General features: G+C 39.1%; 1 protein-coding gene across 1 annotated transcript in view; it reads right to left on the bottom strand.

The window, feature by feature from the left end:
• The window catches only part of grm7 (glutamate metabotropic receptor 7), a 67784-nt gene that overhangs the window by 16556 nt on the left and 34896 nt on the right, over positions 1–16332 (bottom strand). The window contains exons 4-7 of the mRNA XM_083919821.1: positions 15254–15408; positions 12555–12692; positions 10523–10723; positions 3657–3796 (exon numbers count right to left, since the gene is read on the bottom strand). Coding sequence (XP_083775947.1) covers positions 3657–3796; positions 10523–10723; positions 12555–12692; positions 15254–15408 — 634 coding nt within the window. The remainder of the gene's footprint in view (positions 1–3656; positions 3797–10522; positions 10724–12554; positions 12693–15253; positions 15409–16332) is intronic.

The raw sequence follows: 16332 nt of genomic DNA on the forward strand, positions 1-16332 counted from the left end.
CATGGAAATTCTCACAGACTAACTACCAGCCAGCTCACATAACTTATGTAACATAAATGTCAGCAGATAGAAAATCTCCACCACGTACAAATATCATCACATACAATAGGAATCCAGCTAAGCATACTAACAGGATCGCCTCCTCCAAATGTGGCAACTGCCAATAATTACAGACACAGTGCAGCACCTTTGCTTCACACACACACACACACACACACATGCAGTGTGTTTATGTTGTGTGTACCTGTATGACAAATGTGTTGTTTCTGTGGTGTCTGGATAGATTATCATCTGCCATTTATCTGGGGGCATGAAGGTGCCATTTGTTATTTGGACAAAGAATGGTGCTCTCTGGAAAACTTCCCGATTACACACAGTGTGGAAACAGTAATGAGACCAAAAGCTCTGTTGCCATGGAGACCAGAAGCAAGATTTTTGACACCTTGGATTTGTACGGCTGCCATAGTTTTCATTTGGCTTTTGCTTTAGTTGTTAATTTTACAGTTAATTTGAGCTTTTGTGAGCGGGTACAGCGTTACATCGAGTGTCTTTATTGATAATAATAACAATAATAATAATTGGATTGTTCCTTAAATGTTACTGAATACCTTTGGATTCATTTAATTTTTAACATAATTAAAAATAATAATAAATGAAATAAATAAAATGAAATGAACAGTAAACACATAGCCAACTCTTAACATACACATGATCATAAAAAAAAAAATAGCTATTACTCCAAAAAAGAGTAGGAAGAAGCATACACTACTGACTATAGACCTTTTCAATGGAATTCCATTGCTAGGCAACAGCCTAGGTCCTTGTTAACTTCCTGTCAGTTGTGGTCAGTCACATACACCGCAACAAGGAAATTATTAAAGAAGGAACGGTCGTGATGTAATTTGTGCCAAGCGGTAGGATTCTACATGTACTTGATTATAATAAAGCATCATATTTCGTCAATATCTAAACAACCATCACATATTATATTTAATAACATTCAGGAGGCCTAACATTAGTCAGCTCTATCGAGGTCAGACCTGCTCTGTTTGGTCATGTATCAGGATGTAGCAGCCATCTTGGACCAAACGGGAGCTTGAGCTGAGCTATAAGCAGCTGCTGCTATTTGGAGACCGACAACAAGAAAAACAAATGTACCCATATAGATTAAAAAATCAGTCAACATCTCTCAATGTGTTTTATTTTGTGGAAGCATTTTTAAATCAAGGGTCAAACAGCACAGATATGAGGGGTTATAGTGGGACTTGCCATGCTTGCCCCATTAACTTCAACAGAACTGGCACCAGAGCAACATCTAATGAGTAATGACCGTTCCTACTTTTAGAGTTTCCTTGCACTGCAACAGGAAATAAACTAGGACACATTTAGAATGTTTCTGATTACGACTGTGAAATGGTTGACTCACAAACAACTATCCCAATGCCATTACGTACCACCCAACATCTACCCTGTGTCAATCAGAGATAACTAAAACAATTACCGCACATTCATCCTACCAACCCTTCCTTCCTATCTATACTTCTTTAAATTACTTTTTTGTATATCTTCTTAAGTTGATTTATATTTAGACTTTGCTGAAGTTTAATATCCAAACCATTCCACAAATTGAAATACACATACTCTTCATAGTCCAAAGACAATGTTTCTTTTTGTAATTAAACTTTCCTCTTAAGTTTATCCTCTCCTCTGTTAAAGTGATAGCTATTGCATTGGAAAATAATTGCATTGTAACAGCATTTGGTTTGTAATCACACTAAAACAGAATGCAGCACAAATCTCCTCCGTTGTTCCACCTGTGCCGTGCAGTCCATTCGGCTGAGTTTAATTCTTGTGAACCAGAGAGCCATTATGCAAATGCTAACTCATCTGTATGTAAATGTCATGTTTTTGTGTAATCTGACTTACATAGAAATACCTCGAAATGTTCAGCTAAGGTTTCATCCTATCATACAGCAATGGCAATTTCAAACCACGTTTGCCTTGAAATAAAATAAAACTCATCAGTTTCTTTATTGTCCACATGAATCACCCAAGCCCATTCTTGTGTTGTGACAGTGAGATCTATCATGGTAGCTACAAACCAACACCTTGCACCTATAAAAGCATCAGGGCAGCTGTCTCGTGCTCTGCACCTATCCTGATATTAGACAGTATTTTTAGTTATTTAAAACTCCCATGAAATTAAAAACGTCAAATCCACATTGTTATCCCATTGGTTCTTTTCCATATGCCACCAAATTTTTAAAATAGATTACATTTTTCCTATTCAAATATATTAGCTGAACAGTACCCAGAGCTTTCTTATGATGTATCTTGCTCTTTTGGGTCTACATTAAATGTCATCTGATAAAATCCGATCATAGATTTAGAGTTTCATCATGACCAGTAAAACCTGCAGGAAAAGCTACCGAGCAACAGCAGCAACATGGGAGGTGTTTATTTAGGTGTCAGCTTCCAACAACATCAAACATCCTCAGCAGCTCTCTGCTGAACATATATGGGTTGACACTTGGGTTAAAAACATGTAGTTCTCTTCCTCCCACTCCTTCACCCCCAGTCATCCAAACCTATGCAGTGGGAGAAGAGCGATCTCTGACAATGGAATAATGTCCCTCGTTAATTGTCTGTTATAGTTCTACTTATTTCTTTGAATGTTTCTGTTATTTTCTTGTTGAATTCTCAAGTGAAGCCCTCACTGGTGTTTTAGTTCTGCCATGACATACTTTTACAGGTGGAAACATATCAAACCCCCTTTTAACAGCATATAATCTTGACAGACTAAAATTATAGCATTGTATCACCCTTCACACACAGAGTTTTAAATAATGTGTCTTTTTAATTGCATGTGTTTGTCCTCTTATAAAAGCAGCCCTTTTCATAAATTTGATAAAACCCATGTTTCAATTTTGTATATAAAATTGTTCAATTAAAGGTCTTATATTGTTTTGTTTTTTTAATTTTAAAGCAGTATCAAAATGCTCAATCCACAGAGAAATGCCCACAGCACGATTTGACCCAAAGACCCAAAACACCAATCAGAGCAGACTTGGCTTTTTTGGGAGGGGGGCTTAAAAAGACATGCGCTGAAACTGTTTCTTTTAACATTAAAACGTGTAAATATGTACAAGTAGAAACCCAAAATACAAGAACAAACCTGAAAATTAGCATAATATGGGACCTTTAAATCAATTTTGAAAGTAATTTTCAGTTGGAGTTTGAATATATTTAACATTTGTCACACATTAGTAAGCAGCACATTAGCTGAAATGTGTGAACTTGTTTTTCTATTCATTGTTGGAGAAAAATATTACACCTGAAGAATTCTGAACATTATCTTCTGGGTAGAGAGTAACACCTTTTTTTTTCTTGCTAAATTGCACAAACAGATTCAAAATACACCAATTAGACTGAAAGTAAAACGTGTCTGCACCTGAGCTCTCTCCGTATTTGAGATGCAAATAAATGTGCACCCCCTTGTCATCTGAGAGATTTAAATTTTCCGAAAACACGGAAAGTCTTCACGCTTTCAAATCTCTCCAATCGCTTAGCCCAGACATCCTGTTTAAACACAAGCATTTAAAAAACAACATTTTGACATTGTCGTCTGCTTTTCCGGTATCAGTAAATCATCATACCCTGAGCTGGAGGTTCTCCACCCACTGTCCTACCACTTTATATTCTGGGGTGGAGGAGTTGGTCATCTGGAACTGGAACAGGTCATAGCGTCCTGGAGCATCCCCATTCTTGTTAAACACAACAGAGGTGCCAGCACTGCCTGTACAGAGCGAGAGAAAGAGAAAAAAAAATACAGTAAAAGGACGGCAGGAAAGAAAAGTGTTAGATGCTGGTGTGACAGGGTACAGCACCTCTTCTGAAACATGAACTTTTAACCCTGCGCGGTGGCCAACGGACCACACAAAGAACCACAGAGTAACGACACAGTTAAAACCTCCAAACACAATGACCTATATCTTCAACCTTTATGATAATCACGAACAGGGAAGCAAGCTCCCTACTGACCAATATAGCACTTTCTCGCCTTCTTCCTATGCATCATCACGGACGCACAGTGGCCTCTGGAGGAATATATTTTCATATTGGAAACCTGCTTATATATATTAACTCTCAGCTGTGCGCTCATATCAGAAATTCAAGTGAACGCACACCTCCTCAGGTTAAAAGTTATGCATTTCAATCACACAGTGGACAACAACAGGAGATATAGGGAGGATAAACAGGTCAGCCAAGGCATCATACGGTCCCCATCTGCTCTCAGTGTGCAGCAGCCTGTCTCAAGCAGAGCCCTGAAGATTTCACTAATTAGCTCAGAGAGGACTGCGGACACCTGAAACAGAGCGCATGAGGAAAATGAGTTTTTTAAATGAGTATTTGTGCGAGCTCTCAAGCCTGTCCGTGTCGTCTACGTCTAATGTATGAATGTATGTCAGTCAATTATAAGTATGTGTGCAAGATGGTGTGTTAATGCAGATGTCAGTCAACATGAGAGCAACACTGCAGCAGTAAACTTTGAATGGCATTAATGGGAAAAAAACGGTTGTACTTTATTTTATACATGAGGTGCTGCATTGTTGATGAGCTCATTTTTACCATCCCACAATGCTGAGAGAGAATGAACACATTTTACAAGTCTTTTCACCTTGGCACTGTATATAGTAGCTCTTAGGCACAAGTGGAGGCACCATTTTTGAAATGGGACAGGGACAGTGTGTTGACAATTGGCATGGGTATTAAGTATTTTAATAGCTCTGGCTATTAAAAAAAAGGACCCGGAGCATGTGTTTTGGGAACATGTTGTCTTTTGTATCTAGAACAGAGCTCATGGCTTTTGGATGGAAGGCCACTGCACCTTTTACCGTAGTGTTCAGCCAGAAGGGAATTTCATCTCCCTCCAGCCTTCTCCAAGGACATTTGTCATTGAACATTCTACAAAAGTTTCAGGACGAAAGGACTCTTGTAAAACAAGAGAGGCAGAGGTAGCAAGAGAGAAAGCCCATTTGAAGCGACTGAATATGGGGCCATTTTAATAAAATACTGTGGACAAGCACATAAATGTTCCTCTTTGACTTTGTAACACCACTGTGCATTACAAATGTCAGTTTATAAAACTTTAAGTGTCCATTCCCATGTTGATGTACAGCCATAAACCCCTCACTATCTGCTGTTATGCAAAGTGACAGCACATATATTCCACATTAACAATGCAGAAACGGCACCAGTGGAGCCATCTGACCCATCGGTCTTTGTGTGTAAAAGCCGAACACTAATTTATAGGTACCCATGGGTCGGCACAGAAAATGAAGCAGGACGGGGGGGTTCAGAATTAATTCAAGTGTTCTTGTGAATCCCAGAGTGAAAACTCTCTCAATGTGAAAACCAAACCTAAACCTCGATGGGTGGCAGTCAACGTCCTGTCATTTCTGCTTCCACCAAACAGACTGTCGACTCGTTGACACAGTGAATAAAGATGTTGACAAGGTATTGACTCTTGCGAGCAAACGCTATGACAGGGGTACCATTCTTTCTCTCCACCCCAGCGAAAACATGCAGCATGCAAACAAACACACAAAGTCATTCAGTAAGTGACATTAGTGATTGGGCACTTGGCGCTCTTCAGCTTTAGAGCAAATAATTAAGTGGTATCTCTGTGTGTGCAGACAAAAAGGCATTAGGAATTCCACTCTGTTTTCTATTGCCTGATATTTCCAAGGGAGCAAAATGGTCTATGTAGGCTCCTTAGTGGGAACGCTGTCTAAGATGAAAGATTTATGCATTTGCATGTGGCTCTGAACTAAGACATGACAAAAGTGCACTGCCGCTGTGCCATGCAGTGTGGGTGGACTGGGGATCCACTGCTGTGTTTCTCTCGCATCATTATTCTCTCCTTTTTTTTCTCCTACCTCTCACTCTTCAGCTCTGTGACTCCGGCGCAGTGGGGAGATCAACAAAGGAGGCTTACACTCCTTCGCTTTCAAACATACATTAGTAGTGGCACATACACAGGATAATGTGCGTGGTTCCAGTCTTTAAATGCAATAAGGGGCAGTGAGATATGCCTGATGGGAGCAACAATAGAACAACCCCTGCTTGCCAGTAAAAAGGTTTGAGAATATAAAAGCATGACAGGAAGTAGAAGAGGAGGAGGAGAAGGTAGTGATCTTATTTTTGGCTCAGGTGAAATAAGCTTCTTTTTTGTCAGTTCCATACTGAGGTAAATGTTTTTAATGGAAGCTGAAAATCCTCCAAAAAAAGTCAGCACGGCCCCAGATGGTTACTGAGATTGGAGAGCAGTTTCTCGATCCCATGCATGAATCTGCAGTAGTTAAGGTCTCCTTAAAATTTCAGCAGTGCACAGGCAATTGCATATATTGGGTTCCTTTAGTTCTGCCTTAAAATCTGAAGGCATTTCGCCTGCTGGAACTCTGCACCGCTGCCATAGCGACGGTGTTAAAGAAAGACAGGCAGCTCTTCACCCTTTGCTCACTGACAGAAGTTTGTTCTTGCATGTTTTTGCATATGAGTAATTCTAAAAAAATACATGATCGATGTGTTTCTTACACTGATCAACAAAATACAAAATGTGCATAGGAACTTTATTATATACCTGTATTATATATAATCTGAACAAACTAATTAATCATGTAATGTGCTTAGTATTGCCTGTGTAGACTGCCTGATGCAGCTTATTCCTCTATGCCACAGACTTCTATCGTTGTCCAAAAACAATTAAAAACTCATAAAGAAATCACATTAGTGCACTGGGTGATATGCTCCCTTATTGTGATAAACATGGCCACTCTTGTTTATTTCAAATTATTCCCACACATACCATCCTGCTTCTGGAAATACTCACTAACGCAGCAAATACTTATTAATCCGCAGTGGAAAAAAGTCCCAAACAGACGCACTATTTAGTCCTGTTTGAGTAATTTTTCTTTAAACTACAGTGCCCATTTTAGAAAATTACATTTTAAAAATCTTTATTAAAATTGTTAACTACAATTATGACCTCTTACAGACCCTCTCCACTAGGAATAAATGGGCTTGGGGCTGCCACAGACAGTGTAAGGAAGTAAAAAAGTGTTGACAGTAATAAAAATATAGATCGCTAGCCTGTATTATGGAAGAAGTAAGGCTGATAGAAGTGTCAGGCTGGTACCAGACTGCATCTTCCATTTTTTTCAGTGATACAAATAGGTCTGTGTTGTTGGTTGGAAAACAATCGAGGCAAACAGAGCTTTGTCGGCAGGATTACTAATAAGGAAGTCGTCTTTCTGTGGCAGAGCCAGAGGAATAGCTATATCCATGAAAAAAGAGACTGAATAAAAAGACACATTAGATACATTTCCGACTGCAAATGTCTCAGATCTTTGAGAAAAAAACTTCTGGGGATGGATATGTCACGCTTCAGATTATTTAGGACAAAACAAAACAAAATAAAACAAAACAACCCCATCTTCAAAACTGACAGCTAACCTGACAGAATAATAACGCAACATTAAATGGAAATTTAGTCTTATTATAAGGCTAGAGATGTCAGTGTTCACATTTCACAAGTATGAGAGATGTGCTGCAGGTCCAAGAAAAACATGATTTGATCTGTTTTGCATTCTGCAGTTGTTTTTATACTAAATGTATTTAATGAAAAATTTAAAAGAAATATTATAAAAGCATTCGTATGTTTTAGCAAAAGGTATTCAAAAGTATTAGAAGATTATCTTTTTTTTATGATCATTTATTCGTTTAACCGGGCAAAGAAACAAGACTTTTCTTCTCTCTGCTCCTTTTCACTCATGGATTCTGTACATTATTATTTCATGTTGGAAATTGAATAAAGAATGAAATGAAGCACCAGGACCTTTAGCGAATTATTAGTACAATATGTCTATGCCAGTAAAGTACATTTTTTTCCCACATATCAAATCCTACATATAAAACATTATACTGGAGTGTTTAATACTTAAAAAAGAGACACAATGAGCTCAGTCCAGCTCTTAAAGTAGGGCACTTTTGTGAGAAGATTACGCTGATTCCTTACTGCTGAATCTTTTCTAGAACATTTTGTGAAGACACAATGTAGTTCAGTAGAGCCTCTAATGATCACTGGCTGACATACATGCCAGTGAATTTGTAATGACAAAGGTTTGTCTTGTTTTAAACGCATCTCCCGTATGGCTCTCCTCCTCCACTCATTTCTGCAGTTCAGAGCAGTTGTCATTAATAGCTATTTGCCATTAATTGTTAAGTATCTTCCTCCATCACTTTGTGCACAGGGCTGAATAATGCAGAGGTTCAAGTACTGGCAGATAATATATCATATTGGCTCAAAATATCGCACGGATCCAGAAAATGTTGTGGTGCTTTCAGCTAACAATTTCATGTAAATTTAAACTGTAGCCAGCCCACAAGCAACTGGATGTGGTGCATAAAACAGAGGTGGACATATTGACTTTTTACTCATTTACCTACTTGATATAGTCTGAACGGAGATGACTCTGTCTGGCTCTTATGTTCCTTATTTAGTTTCTCTAAATTGCTTTTTAAATCTACACTTCAGATAGGTGTGGACACAGCAGTTCTGAGTAAATACTTGGAGGATAAAGTAGTAGTTAATGAATAGTTATACATTTTGTTAAATACACATATTAGCTTTCTTATTAGATGAGAAGATTGATGATGGACTCAATATTTTGAGCTTAACACCGACATTAAGGTGCTATGATTAGCTTGCTAAAATATGCAAATTTGATTACATTTGTTCAATATTTTGGGGAGTATGCATATTTGCTTTCTTGGCGTGAGTTAGATGAGATGTCTGTAGAATAAATAATTAGCATGGTGCCAGGAGACAGTTAGTTAGTTAGTTTGCTTAGAATAAAGATGAGAAACGGGGGGGGAAAGCTAGTCAGTCTCTGTCCAAGGATTTAAAAAAATCTGACAACCAGTTACAATATGTTCATTAATTAACATATTATAGCTTGTTTGTTAATCTGTACTGAAAAAAAGAATGATACAAAACAATTTGCCAATTTGTGGGGGGTTTTGCCCCAAACTACATCAATGCGTCTAGCCTGGCAACCCCCCAGCTAAGAAATAAATAAAACCACAACTTGTTTTCTCAAGATAACGACCGCTCATTCAAAGCAACACCAACAGTGTTCATTGAGAGAAGAGAACAACACCGAAGGCTTTCCTCGAGGGAGAAGTTGTTTTCTCTCTTCTCCTGATTGACTTTGGCGAGAGTTTGCCAGTCAGATGGTTTATCCTATAACCTGCCAAGTATGTTTTTTAACTGCCTGCCCTTTCCCACTCAGTTTCCAATGATGCCGTCTCAGATGATTCTGTGTAACAAACCATCTGACGAGTCAGGTTATGTATGAACACTGCACAGCAAAACACTATACTGTACAGCGTATGATGAGTGATAGGGATGGAAGCCTATTTACTAACATTAAAGGTTGAATATGTAGAATCTCCATTAAAAGCTATATTTAAAAAAAATAAATAATAATACACCCACGGGGCGTTTTGAGGGGTATAGAATGAAAGTATTGCTTTTCCATTAAAAAAATATATACTTAGTCTGAATTATATTTAAAAAAAAAAAAATTTGGCAATTACTTTCTGTCACGTTCTATTTACATTGTACCAGCCAATAGCGGTCCGGAAGGCAGGTTGCCAGGGTTGTCTGTTGTTAGGCTACAGACTTAAGGAATCATTTCGAGTCGAGAGCTAACTATCTATTACACACCACTCAAAGAAAGACTTCCAGTTGAAGCTTGGCTAACGTTAAATACTGTTGTAAAATAAATCCAGTAGTCGAAATTAGTTGTTACGCTGTATGATTCATCACTGCTCATTCTCCATATTCAACCTTTAAGTAGAACAAATATCAAGCACTTTTAATGAACAACATCTATTTTCCAAATATTTTTGGGCCTTGTTTTTTTCCCCTCAAATTGACAAACTTTCAAGGATATCAAGGACCTGTGGGATCCATGTTCAACACTTTGTTTTCTGTACAGATTACACAAACGAGATATAACGTGTTAATTAGTAAGCTACAGGTGAGTCAGGCTACGTGTTTCTCCCTGTTTCCAGTCTTTGTGCTAAGCTAAGCTAACCAGCTGCTGACTGTAGATTTATATTTAGCGTACAGACATGAGATGAGAGTGGTATCCATCTCCTTATCTTACTCTCAGCAAGAAAACAAATGTGCATATTTCCCAGAATGTTGAACTATTTCTTTAACTAACGTAGGGTCAGTAGGCACATTTAAACCAATTGGTTAACTAACTTGTTTCACCTCATTATGTTTATAGGTGGTTCTTCCAGAAATTCATCACTGTGCATACATTGTTTTAGTCAAGCTTATTATTCTAATCTACAGTTTATTCTATTAAAAAGGTCATCCAAAACTCTGCAAAAAGTTACAACATTTTAACATTTCTTATCTACACATTGTGTAAGCATCTTCACTCACCGTTGAAGCTGGTGTTTCGTATGTACTTGAGCAGAGTCTTTCCCTCAGCAGTCTCCATTCGTGGACAGACGCCAGGATGATCAGGACATAAGTCCCTATGCATGTTGTGGAGAGCGTGGGCCATGGCGTACACCGCATCAATCACAAACTGCACCTTCCCTTCCTGCTCGTACTTGGAGTCGCTCCCAATGCGTTCTTTTCCTGAGGGAAGAAAAGAAAGGAGGAGGACTTACAGTCAAATGCACCATGAGCCATTAGGCATTATATCCTCCTAGCACTCCCCATCATCTACAGCTTCATTTTTATTCCCTCATTTAACATTTTCTACCAGTGACTTCAATTGTGATTTTGTAGGAATTACACCTAAAGGGACAATGTGGCATAGCAAATAAGAAGACACATTTAATTCCCAAGTGAAAAATATCAAGCTGAGCTGGGAGGCAAAGCGTTTGTGACAAATACAGGAGGCTCAGATTGAATTACTGCGCTGTATTACAAGGTAATATGCTGCTAAGAACAGACCTCACTTGTCCTGTATGCAAGGTGATGAAGATCACCATGAACTTTAGTAACATACTCTTCTACAGTGGCTTCCTGCTCTTTTACATCCTCCTCCCAGTGCTCTGCCCTTTCACTATGGGCTGCTGTGAAGGTTTTGCCTCATGCCGCTGCTACTCTGCTTGAATACGTAATGTGCAACCTCTGCTGGATTTCTGTTTTTGTTACAAACTGAATTAGCTTTTACTCTGCTGGTAGATGGAAGTCGTATTTCAACTGCATAACAACAAAAATACTACTATAACTTTTAATAATAATAATAATAATAATCATCATCATTATCATCCTCATTAGCATCATAATTTTAATGTTCAAGCTTCCAGTTAACAAAAATACACCATCGAGGAAATAACTCTAATAGACCATTTTCTCCTCAGTGATAGCTGCTCATAGCTCTCACAGAGAGCTCAGTGGAGGGCAGAGGATGTTAATAGAAAACATCTAAAAATGTAGGAGGCTGAAAGAAAAGGAATATGTCTTGACATCTCAGGGCATTCCTCAGAACTTAACGTACATTTCAGCCCACACGTAACCTTCTTGCTTTTCTGAGCTCTGCATAGGGTGCTAAATGGACAGTGTCTGAATGCTTCCCCTTTGTATCTAACATTCATAAATATCAGCTTGGCTTGAGGTATACAAAAAGAGAACACAGAGATGGCTCTACAGCCAGGAAAAAAGATAAAAGACATTGACAGGAATTTTGGAGAGGGTTTGTGGGGCTCACTGAGAGGACAAGAATCTTCAGTCTTTGAGGCATGATAAAAGGCGTCAAACAGGAGATTATAAAGGAAACAAAATCCTCCGGCAAACAGTAATTTGTGTCACACTGCCATTACCGTCATCATGTATGCAAGAAAGATTTATACAGCATTCCACATCACAGGCATCATCCTCGTAGATAATGAATTCAGTGCAATGGCTGTCACACCGTTGACAAGCACAGTTTAAGTAATATGTGAATGCCTGGCTGTTAACAACACTATCATTAACGCCACCACGAAGATGATAATAAAGCATGAGCAGTATTCACTTAGCTTTCTGTCATTTCACCTGCAATTTTTAACCTAAATAAAGTGGACTCTGGCTCTGTGCAGTTAGTACACACTGCATGACTCTGCTGAGCTGTCAAGGTGACTGGGTTAAGGGGGAAGAGAGGGAATATGGGATTTAAGAGTTACAGGACATTAGCCACAGGGGCAGACACTCTGTAACTGTAGTATAACTAAGACACGTGGAGCATTATTATTCTAATAATAAACTCTGCCTGTGCTGCACCCGTTGGGTAGAAACACCTGGTGTTAGAATTTCTGGTTGTTCCGTAGACAAGAGGGGTTGAATTAAAAACCAGAGAGTCTATCTGTAGCTACTAATGCAGACAAAAGGTCAAGTTCACATACACCTGACAAGGGAGGGTGAAAATATGTATCGTCTATTTAGTGTATTACAGAATTTTTTCATGCCAAAACTGGTGTACCTGTGCATTTACGGCTGGTATCCTCTCTTTTTGAGGCACTGAGGAGCCTGCAGTCAAAGTTTTCCTCCCAGAACTCAGCAAACCACACGTTTCTGCGGTTGTTCTCGAGGGTGAGCCCAGTAAAGTATTCATCAAACCCTGGGAGTAGAGGAAAGAGGAGAATGGCTCAGTTCCGGACCAATTATCAACCAATTCAAACCTGGAGGAAATGGAGAAAAACTTGTGCAGCAGTGTCGTGGCGGTGGTGGTGGTGGTCGTGTGGTGCTGGCCGCTAGGTGTTGGAAGGACACCAGCAAGCACTATTTCATCAAAATTTGAACACGGTGGTTCCTCTTCCTCTTGAGCCCCATGGATCTTTAATCACTTCTTTCATCTAGGAAATTACATTAATTAAAAAACAGGATGCATAATAAATAAAGCAGAGATTGTAAGTGGTGCCGCAGCCTGTTGCCTCGGGCTGCGATGGTCCTGCAGGTGCTGAACAGGTTTTCTTCCTTTCATTAAATCTATTACAATAGAAATGGATGAAAGGCATGACGTATTAGTTTATTACTCATTCCAACAGGGATTAGGTGCCTGTACTATATGAAACATTAGCTTTAGGAGAAGTAACTTGCTGCAACAAAGGAAAAAAAAAAAAAGCTTGTATGCAGAATTTTTTCCTCTTGTTTGTGCTTTACTACCCAATGTGGGTCAGGGAGCTGAGCTAGGACAAACTTCACTATGAGATTCATGGTGCAGTATTTCATTTTTATTTTTTTACCTTTTTTTCACAAGTTTCCTTTAAGAATAATCAGTATTTCACATTTTATAGTCTGTGTCTTCACTCCCCTGTTATCCAGTCATATCAAAGTAGAGGTGATAATGGCTAATCATAGCCGAATGACTCAGCAGATTTTCTTTTCAAAAGACCCTCAATGATGCATGGTGGATTAATAATATTCTCCCTGCCTCCAGAGTGTGCGTTTGTCCCGACTAGTCCTCCCCTAATTACGGGGAGCTTCATAAAACTCAAATTTTCTCGATTGTAATGGTGAGTGGTTATCAGGATTGTGACACTGGACAGAACTTAAAATAGACGCTGTGTGAATATTTTATCTCTGTGGGGAATTTCTACATTGTACAGTATATTTTCCTCCTTTCTCTTGTGAACTGTAAGCTACAGTTTTAAAGGAAAATACTTGGAGGTTTTTTCTTTTGGAGTTTAATGACAGAAAACAATAAAACTTCAGCGCTTAATATTAAAAACTAAATTAAAGCTTTTTCTCAAACTCGTCCTTTTGCATCCCTCAACAATCAACAATGATACAGCAGAGACCAGAGATACCCACAGCAGACTGAGATGGGACATTTTTCCATTTTTAACAGTGATGACAATTAAAGTTGACATTTATTGGTTTCAGCAACTTGTAAAATACACAGAGTAGCCAATTTGTCCAAAACAACTTAAGTCTGGTCATTTACAACCCACGGCCAAATGCAAACAACAAGGTCACACTTGGGATTATCGAAAGTCATTGTGAGAAATGCAGAATATTGCCAGCTGAAGTAGAACTAGATGAGGCAGGGCTGAATGTGGTAACCCAATGGTGGTTAATTTCCACCTGACTCCTCTCAGTTTTAGGGAGCATTTTAGGATCTTTTAGCTCACTGTCTTGGTTTCATGGCCTGCATCATTACAGCAGGCATCTTTTTTTAATGAGGAAGTTCTGTAAATCCCACTTTCCTACCAACACCAAGCAAAATATATATTTTGCTAACAGGAGAGAGAATATTAAATTTGACAGGTGGTCATAACTACAATTCTACACTAAAAGGGCACTCGGAAAGGACAGACTCCGGCCAAGGCATGCCCTATCTCACATTATTTATGCAGTCTGAATTTTACCTGTCCGGAACTCATTTTTCTGAAATTCCACCACCACATGAATTTAATGTGTTCTTCTTTTGTCCATGCTACTTGCACTTCCACTAAGCTTCATGAAATTTGTGAGACCAGTTTTTTCCTACAGTAATCTCATATATATATATATATGTAAATAAAAGGAAAGAATAATATACAATAATTAACACGAGCACTTGAATCCAACATGTAAATGTGCAAGATTTAGCCATAGAGATTGTTGTTGTGCTGTGAAAAAAAACATGCAAAATGCACATCAGTTAACGTGTCTATATTTTTATACATACAACTGATCTACAGGGCGGCAATAGCACAGGCAATAGGGAATTGGCTTGGGAACCGGAGGGTTGCCAGTACGTCCCCTGTACGGACTGAATATGAAGCTGGAGAGGTGCCAGTTTGCCTCCGGGCAGCCCCCGCTCTGTAAGTATGTCTCCTTTCTTTACTTGACCCAAAACAGAGCTAGAAGGACAGATAATATTGGACTCACATTTGCCTGGCAGTCAAAAACACCACTCCAAGTGAATGCTACCGTAACGTTGCTCCACATAACTGCTGGCTGTGTTAAGGTGATAATATGTCAATGTTGTGTTCATAACTTGTTTCAATGCCCTCAGGTGACCCAAAAAAACAATAACTGCGGGTGTTTTCATAGAAATATTGTTTTTCTGCAACTACACAAAAAATTAGGAAAAAAGACTGCAGAAGGCAAATACACCCAACAAATTTAAACCAATACATTACATTAACACAACATGTGGTGAAGTATGCGGTGTGAGTCACTGTGTGTGCTTACCTTCAATGGAGGAGCGTTTGGGCAGTATAGTGACTGCTCCCACCGCTACATCCTCGAGCTGGTGGATGGGGCTGCTTTTGGCCCCCCAGCTGTCAGAACCAATCCATAGGAAATGACCCACCTGATTGGCCCTCTTGGTGGCATTAAGAACTCCCCTGCAAGGACATCCATGTGTGAATTAGGAGAGAGCAAAGGGGCTGTGTGTAATGTTATATCTATTATACAAAAGCACAGCTAGCTTAAAGGAGTTGTCTGCACATTACAGCCTTGCAGCGTATAGTTCTACAGTTTTTCTCATTACAGCTGAGAGGGGAAAGGAGAGGCACTATCGTTTTGTTGTTTGTAATGTTTATATGTTTTGTGTGTTTTATTTAGAGACTAGTGCAGTGCCCGTTCAAAACTTGTCTGTTGGGAGCGGGGACGATTGCTTGGTCTCAAGTATTGCTGCTTGCAGCTTTCTCAAGAACCGCTTATCCAAACAACTTCCCACTCGACACTGCACGTCCTCAGGTCCTGAGCAACACACCTGCCGTGACTTAGTTGTGTCTCCCAGCAATGTTAGAGTAAACTAATCTTTTCCAACAGCTAGCTATTTGGAAATAAGCAATTTCTAGGAACAAAAGCGTTCATTCTGAAAATTACATCGCAGATGCTTAACACATCTCCAGTCTCTCTTCATCTGTTCTTGAATGTACTGTAGCGAGCGAGCTGTACCAAGCCTGCTGGTGTAGCAGTTAATAGGGCTTGCCTCTCAATACACTACACAATGTGTACAAAAGCACCACTAATAAATATGTGCCGCAGATCTCAAGAGCTCACACTGGACACTGCTCTTCTTTGGGTCCTCAGCAATCCACCAGCCAAGTGTGAAGTTGATTGGATGAACGCGTGTTGAGAAAATCAAAGGACAGAAAGACAGACAGACGGACAGAAACTCCTTCTATTTTTGTTACAGGGAGTTACAATAATTAATCTTAATGTCTTCCACACTTCTTTTCTTTTAGATTTCACGGGCATTCACTCTGAATTTCCAGGTACTAAATGTTTGATTATATGTTTCTTTACATAAATATTTCCCA

The sequence above is a fragment of the Echiichthys vipera genome, assembly GCF_963691815.1.
Source record: "Echiichthys vipera genome assembly, chromosome: 9".
In the NCBI taxonomy this organism is placed as follows: Eukaryota; Metazoa; Chordata; class Actinopteri; order Perciformes; family Trachinidae; genus Echiichthys; species Echiichthys vipera.